The sequence below is a fragment of the Eschrichtius robustus genome, chromosome 19 (assembly GCF_028021215.1).
Source record: "Eschrichtius robustus isolate mEscRob2 chromosome 19, mEscRob2.pri, whole genome shotgun sequence".
NCBI lineage: Eukaryota > Metazoa > Chordata > Mammalia > Artiodactyla > Eschrichtiidae > Eschrichtius > Eschrichtius robustus.
In genome coordinates, this window is record NC_090842.1 from 56,251,082 (window position 1) to 56,258,457 (window position 7,376).

The 7,376-nt window shown below is 51.7% G+C and overlaps 1 protein-coding gene across 2 annotated transcripts; it reads right to left on the bottom strand.

Moving 5' to 3' along the window:
* Positions 1-408: 408 nt before the first annotated feature.
* Positions 409-7,123, bottom strand: RINL (Ras and Rab interactor like). Of its 2 annotated transcripts, none has more exons than XM_068527753.1 (11): positions 6,712-7,080; positions 5,319-5,421; positions 4,287-4,359; positions 4,139-4,203; positions 3,711-3,860; positions 3,212-3,625; positions 2,490-2,807; positions 2,098-2,229; positions 1,783-1,946; positions 1,653-1,700; positions 409-444 (listed from the first exon to the last, which is right to left on the bottom strand). In XM_068527753.1, the coding sequence occupies exons 1-11, from the start codon at positions 7,078-7,080 to the stop codon at positions 409-411; spliced, it is 1,872 nt and encodes a 623-aa protein (XP_068383854.1). The 2 variants fall into 2 exon arrangements, with proteins under 2 accessions (XP_068383854.1, XP_068383855.1); XM_068527754.1 differs by lacking the exon at positions 409-444 and having other exon boundaries at positions 1,296-1,700; positions 6,712-6,871; positions 7,071-7,123.
* Between the last annotated feature and the right edge of the window lie 253 nt (positions 7,124-7,376).

Here is a 7,376-nt window from a genome sequence, read left to right on the forward strand (position 1 = left end):
AGAATGTTAACTATCTCAATAATTCAAAAATATTGATTACATGTTGAAGTGATATAATGGGTTAAATCAGATATGTTATTAAAGTTAAATTCACTTGTTTCTTTTCAGTTATTTTTAAATGTAGCTATGAGAGTATTTAGAATTACATGTGTAGCTTGTATTCTATTTCTATTTCTATTGGACAGCACTGTCCTAAGGGGAGGGAGAAGATTATGGACAATTAACACAGTAAATAAGTATATTATATGGAATGATTGGAAGTGAAAGCTTCTATGGAAAAAAATAAAGATCAGGGTAAGGGAGTGTTTCCTATGGCTTCTGTAACAAATTACCACAAACTTAGTGGCTTAAAAAAACACACATTTATTATCTATTGCAGTTCTAAAGGTCAGATGTCCAAAATATGTCTTAGGGTCTAAAATCAAAGGCTGAACTTGAGTGGACCTAGAGATTATCATATTAAGTGAAGTAAGTCAGACAGAGAAAGACGAATGTCATATGGTATCACTTATATGTGGAATCCAAAAAAAAAAAAAATGCAAATGAACTTATTTACAATACAGAAATAGACTCACAGACATAGAAAACAAACTAATGGTTACCAAAAGGGATAGCAGAGGTAGGGAGGGAGAGATAAATTAGGAGTCTGGGATTAATATATACACATTACTATACATAAAATAGGTAAACAACAAGGACCTACTGTATAGCACAGGGAACTATACTCAATATCTTGTAATAACCTATAATGGAAAGGAATCTGAAAAAGAATATATATATACATAACTGAATCACTTTGCTGTACACTTGAAACTAACACAACATTGTAAATTAACTATACTTTAATTAAAATAAAACAAAATCGAAAGCTGAGTTCCTTCTGGAGGTTCCAGGGGAAAATCCATTCCTTGTCTTTTTCAGCTTCTAGAGGAGGCCTACATTGTTTGGCTCCTGGACACATCACTCCGACCTCTGCTTGCATCATCATATCTCTTCCTCTGACTCTGACCCCACTGCCTCCCGCTTATAAGGACCCTGGGGATTACATCGGGCCCACCTGAATCCAGGGTAATCTTCCCGTCGCAAGACCCTTAATTTTTTTTTTTTTTTGGCCGCACCCCACGGTATGCGGAACTTCCACCACTAGGAATCGAACCCGCAGCCCCCGCAGTGGAAGCGCGGAGTCTTAACCCCTGGACCACCAGAGAAGTCCAAGATCCTTAATTTAATCACATCTGTAAAGTCCCTTTTACCACGTAAGGTAACATATTCACAGATTATGGAGATTAGGAGGTGAACATCTTGGGGGGGCATTATTCTGTTTACCGCAGAGAGGGTCAAGCCAGAGAAGCTGTGGTTTTAGACAGGGGTGTCTGGAAGAGAGCCTCACTGAGAAGGTGACATCTGCCTAAAGACCTGAAGGAAGGGAGGGAAGGAGCAGTGTGGATATTCGGGAATGGCATTCCAGGAAGCAGGGACAGCCAATGCAAAGGCTCAGAGGTCTTCCCTCAGACCCGGTTCCTTTTCCTGGGAACCCCTCCTTCTTGCTGCCTCCAGTCTAAACTACAGGGGTCAGAAGTTGGTGCTGCCCTAGGTGCCTCCCGAATCTTGCTTGCGGAGCAGAAGGGTTTGAGATTCTAATCATCATTGGCCTCTTGCACAATCTCTATTGCCCATGGTTCCTCAAAGGGCAGCTTGGCCTGTGGGGAGAGGCAGGAGCCTGGGTCAGAAAGGCAACAGATCCAGCCCTCCCCTCCACCTGCAGTCCAGAGGGGCGATCACCTGGGTTTCGATGGGGCTCTGTCTATGCAGCGTCCGCCTGCGGTGCCACTGGCGCAAGGAGGCCCGGGCCTCAGAGCTGAGCCCCTGGGGCGCGCGGCCCGTGTCGGACTGGTAGTGGGCAATGTGGTACAGGGCCCCAAACCACGTGGTCAGGTAGTACCCGGCTAGGGGCAAGAAGGGGAGGTCAGCGCAGCCCCCTCAGGTTCCCTGGCCGCCTGCAGGCCCCCTGCAGGTTGCCCGCCTTCCCTCCCGCTGCAGGCGGGCGGCCTAGGGCGCCCCCTCTTGGGTCCCGGCGTTCTGGGGCTGGGGCGTCACCCTCTCCCCGTAGCTCGTCCGGATCCAAGAGCTCCATGAGAAACTCCACGTCCAGCTGCGTTTCCCCAATGTCCGGACTCCAGATTAGTTCCTCTGTTAGCGCTGGCAGGAAGGCGTCGGCCCCCAGGGGCTCTAGGGGAGCCGGAGGACAGGCTCTGGGGCGGACGGGGCGTGCAGGCACCTTCCATCCGATCCCCAGGACCGCGAGGGCTAGCTGCCCTTCCACTTTGCCGGGCATGCAAACGCCCCTTACTGGATTCCCCCGGCCCGCGTAGACGCCTCCTGCTAGAGCATGCCATCTTCCCCTCGACGTGTGCACAGGAGCCTCCCACCTGGCTCCCGTAACCCTCAAGCCACTCCACATTCAGGTAGACTCAAGACTCCTCCTTTACCTCGGTTTTCGTCCCGAGCCAGGCCCTCGTAGACGTCACTGCACACCGCCAGCAGGAGCGACACCTTGCGGCGCGGGGCGCAGGCTGAGTGGAGGCGCGCCAAGCGCGCGTGGATGCGGCTTCGCAGGGTGGGGACGGGGCCCCGCCTCTCATGCCCCGCCCCCTGAGCTCCCGGAGGCCCCGCCTCCGCCCGCAGGGCTATCTGTCGCCGCCGCAGTTGCCGCAGAGCTGGGGCGCGGAGCGTGCGGAGTCGAGTCCACAGGGCCGGCTTCAGAGGCGCCAGCACCGCCCGGCACAGGGCCGCCTCCACCGCGGGGCCTGCAGGGGTTGAGATGGGTGAAGGAAGCGTCGCCGGGCTGACCCACGCCTACCCTCTCTCTCCAGCGACCCACCCTCGCCAACCGCAACACCTTCCTTGCCTGTGGCCACCCACTTGTGCAGACTTAGGTGTGAGCACGTGTGGAAGAAGGAGCCTGGGTGTGAACGAGCGCGTGGGAGAGAGAGTATGGCTGTCACACATGTGTGAGATGGAGCAGTGGTGAACAGAATAGGTATTACTACATGTAGGAAAGGGCGCGTGAGTAGAAAAGGAAACAGATGTGCACGCAGACGGAGAGAAGGAAGTTGGGTGTGAACACCTATGTAGGGCCAAGAGTTGGCAAACGTGAACCTGTGCGGGTTGGGAGAGTGGCCTTAAGTTCCCTCTCAGCCCTCCTCATTACCTAGATCCTCGTGCTTCTGGGGGGCCCCGGGCGCCCTGCTCTCAAAGACAGCCCTGACATCGGGGTCCTTTGCTAAGCGATCTTGGAGGTCAGCAAGGAGATGCCGCATATCCTGAAGCAGCTCTGTGGCTGGGTCCCCAGGCCTGTGGGGACCTTCAGCCTCTGAGGCGAGGCGCACCCGAAAGCCCCGGAACTGCCTGGCCACGTAGCTGCTCCGGGCCCTGGCTAGAGCCCGGATGTGCTGCGTGAGCGCATCCTCAGCTCCCTCTTCCTCGTCTTTGTAGTCGTCCTTCTCCTTCTCCTCTTCCTCCTTCTCTTCCACCGGGCTGGCCAGAGCTGGCCTAGGATGGTGTACTTCTGGGCTGAGTGGGCCTTCCACCCAGGAGACCTGGTGAGGGGCTGGGTTCCTGGGGGCTGATGGGGAGAGAGGGTTGAGTTCCACAAAACAGCGGCGGCAGCTCCTTCATCCCTCAGGGGCCCAGGGCCCTGCTCATCTAACCTGGACCATGTCTGTCGGCAGTCTCTGGAGTTGTCTCTGGGGGCGTCTGCTCCATCTCCCACCCTCTGTGGGTCTCCAGGCAGAGCTTGTTCACCGCAAAGTACACCCTCCCTGAGGTGTTGAGTTGGATGCTGCCAATCTGCAGAGGACCTGGGGGCCAGCAGAAGTGAGGTGTCCCAGGTGTCCAAGGGGCCAGCCTTGGAGACTTAGTGTCCAGCTTCGTTACTGGAAGAACTGAGGCTTGGTCCCTGGCACCAAGGTCCCTGGCACAATCAGGCCCAGGAGTCGAGCACCACCCCCCCCCCAACTTTCTCAAACCCCAGCCTTATCCTCCCTCGAACCCTGTAGTTTGGTCCCTCAAGTACCATCCTCCTGGACTAAGGAGGTGGAAAGGTGGCCTCTTCCTCCATTAGAGAATCACGCCTCACCTGTGTTTTGGTCTCCAGGCCCTAGAGTGGGAGGGGGCAAGAGCAGTGTTCTGGGCAAAACATCCCTGAGAAAAAATGAGGAGTCACAATATGGGTGAGGTATCATAGGAAAGGATCCCCGTTAGCCCTTTCGAAGGATGACCTGTACCTGCTGGCTGATAGGAAGGCCAGGAGATGGGGCAGGTCTGACATGCAGAGGTTAGAGGACTCCAGAGACACACCTGGGGGGAGATGGCAAGGAGGAACAAGTTAGACAACTTGAGGGGCAGCAGCCTTCTTTTCCCTGGGACTCTCTCTTCCCCAGTCCTGCAGGTCCCCCCAAGAACCTTCAGAACAGGGAAATGTCTACCCTTGCAGTCCCTATCTTCTCCTGTGACTTTATGCTTGCATTCCACTTATGCTACCAAATAGGATTCATTCATTAGACAAATATTTATTGAGCCCCTATTCATTTTCAGGCACTGGGGATACAGTTGTCAAAAGGCAGATACATTCTCTGTCTTCCTGTAATTTACCTTTTAGTGCAGGGAGACAAAAATGAATGAGTAAACAAATAAAGATAAGTGTATAATGTATTGAGTGCTATGAATGAAATGGAGTAATTGAAAGTGACCAGGGCTCTCATTAGCTGTGGTGGTCAAGGAAGATTACATTTCTACAGAGGCCTAAAGGATGGAGACTAAACTAACCATTCAAGGAAGGGCATTCATGCGGGAAAAACAAATACAAAGGCCCTGAAGTTGGGACACATTTAGCATGCTCAAGGAACAGAGAAAACAGTGTGTCTAGAGTAGAGAGAATGAAGGGCTGTAGATGGAGAGGTGGGCAGGAGCTAATCATTCATCACCTTATAGGCCATGATGGGTTGTAAGGAGTTTAATGTTTATCTAAAGATGTTGCATGTCCTTTGCAGGGTTTAGGGCAGGAATGTATAACATCTGATTGATGTTTGAAAATATCACTCTGGCTGCTCTGTTCAGAATGGAAGAAAAGGGTGGGAGCAGGGAGACCAGAGAGGAGGCTACTGAAATTGTCTGGGCAAGAGGTGATGGCGGCTAGGATTAGGGTGATGGAGGTAGAGAGGATTGGGAAGATTCAGGAGATATTTTAGAATTAAAACTGACCAATCTTGGTGATAAATTTGCTGTGGACTGGAAACTTGGGGATATAGGCTCCTCACCTCCAGGAAGCTTCTGGATCTGGTAGGTGTTGATTTCCCCTGGTGAAGGTCCTGTCCTCAACACAAGGACCTGTCTGGGATCATGTCCTATGACCAGGAAACTCTGGGGGAATGGAGGCAAAGTTCAGCTTGAAGAGGATTTGTGCCTGCCTAGCATCCATTGCCCTTATTTTGGGCTCCACACCTCAAATTTCATTTAGAAAACTCTCTACTCCACTCTCTACTCTAGGTCCTGTGGGTGACTAACTCTCCATCAAGCCCTAGGGGTGGGTCCATGACCTGACCTAGCCAATAGGATTGACAGTGTTCTCTGACCACTGTGATTGGTTCAGAGATGGGCACGTGAACCAAGCTCAGCCAGCAGAAATCTTCCACAGGATTTTTGCTGGAGCTCTTTGGAAAGAGGCCTCTTTTCACACTGGGGTTGCTAAGCTGGTGAGATGTGGCCCTGAGCTGGGGCCAGCCATCTCTCTCACTACAAAGAGAAAGCCCCCTGAGGAGGAAACTGTGGTATACCTGTTAGTTGCTTTATCCAGATCTATTCCCTATTCCTTGCAGAACTCCAGCTTTATTCGGGGCATTAATAGGCCCAGCCGTAGAAGATGGATAATAATTGATGTAGTCAGTGGTTCTCACCTCTGTATAACTCCCAGGTGAGCTTTTAAAAATGTTGCTACCTGGGCCTTATCCGTATATTCTGAATCAATTGTGAAGGCTTTTGTTTTTCCTAGTAAAAGAAAAAAATGCAACTGGTGCCTCCTCTCCTCCTTCCTCCTGCCTGGAATGCACACATGTGCTTGGGTCTGGGGCAGCCACTGGATGACCATGAGGGAAGTCCAGGAGAATTGCAGAGAAGATGGCCTTGATGTCACCCGAGGAGCAGAACTGGAGCCTGCAGCTACCTTTCTGGTTATGTTAGAAAGAAAAATGCCTATTTATCTAAGCTATTATAGAACAAGTGTTTACTTGCATCCCCAAATATTTAGAATTCCCTGCAGTTTAAAGCAAAGCCAAGGGAACTCCCTGGCGGTCCAATGGTTAGGATTCTGCGCTTTCACTGCTGAGGGCCCAGGTTCAACCCCTGGTCAGGGAACTAAGACCCTACAAGCCTTGTGGCAAAACAAAAACAAACAAACAAAAAAAAGGGGAAAACAAAAACAAAAAACAAAGCCAAGAAGTGGAATGAAGAGAAATGTATACATTGTCTGATGCTCAGGATCCAGAGATTCCTGAAATTACTTTTACTTCTGGGCCTTTCAGTCATTTGAATCAATAAGTAGCCTTTCAGTTTGCCTGGTCTGGGTTGTGTTTGTCACTGGCAACCAGCAGAGTCCGAACGGATTCAGAGTGTCATGGGGAGGGTCAGAGAGGGTCCCCGGCTGTGAGCACTTACCCCTGGTGGCCACAGCTCCAGAAGGGCTTTTGCATCCTGGGCATCCAGCTCTGGGATCTGCCACACCCCCCATGTCCTCTGAAGGCGAAGGAGTGGCTCTGGGGTCCCAAGGACCCTTAAGGGGGTCTCACCTGCTCCATTCGCCTGTGATGGGATTAGTCTGGGACACGCAGGGACCAGGAGACCAGGGCACAGAGGAAGGCAGTTGGACACTGAGATGGGGTCAAAGGTACAGGAAGGGGAAGCCCAGGGGCAAAGGGTCAGAGATGGGGTTCTGGGTCCTGTGGCGGGTGGGAACTGGATGGAAGGGGCTTCTGAATTCAGGGGCAGGAGTTGGAGACAGCCCCAGCAGCCCTCACCTCTCCCCATCGGTGGGGCCTGCTGAGGCCTTGTCCTCTGGCTGTGCCATCATCCTCAGGATGCAGAAGGCCAGTGAGCCATGGTCTGGCCTCTGGCAGGGAGGAAGATAAGTGTATTTACAACCCACATGGCAGAGGCCTTGACCAATCAGAATGGACTTGAGACCCCTTGCTGTGCCAGGTATTAATTCTTTATTTGCTGGATGGTGGGGCGATCTGGGGATCCCAGGAGTCTTGAGTCTTGACGTAGTTGGGGAGGAAGATGACTCAAAATGACAGCTATTTACCAAGCGGTAGGGTAATATT

Bases quoted from the DNA above. Each gene is read 5' to 3' on its own strand.
- RINL (XM_068527753.1), bottom strand. From the start codon at position 7,080: ATGGGGAGAGGTGAGGGCTGCTGGGGCTGTCTCCAACTCCTGCCCCTG. The intron at 4,204-4,286 runs GTACAGGTCATC...ATTTTTTCTCAG, and splicing joins GCCTTCCTATCAGCCAGCAG to GGATGTTTTGCCCAGAACAC. The intron at 3,626-3,710 runs GTTAGATGAGCA...TCTCCCCATCAG, and splicing joins TGCCGACAGACATGGTCCAG to CCCCCAGGAACCCAGCCCCT.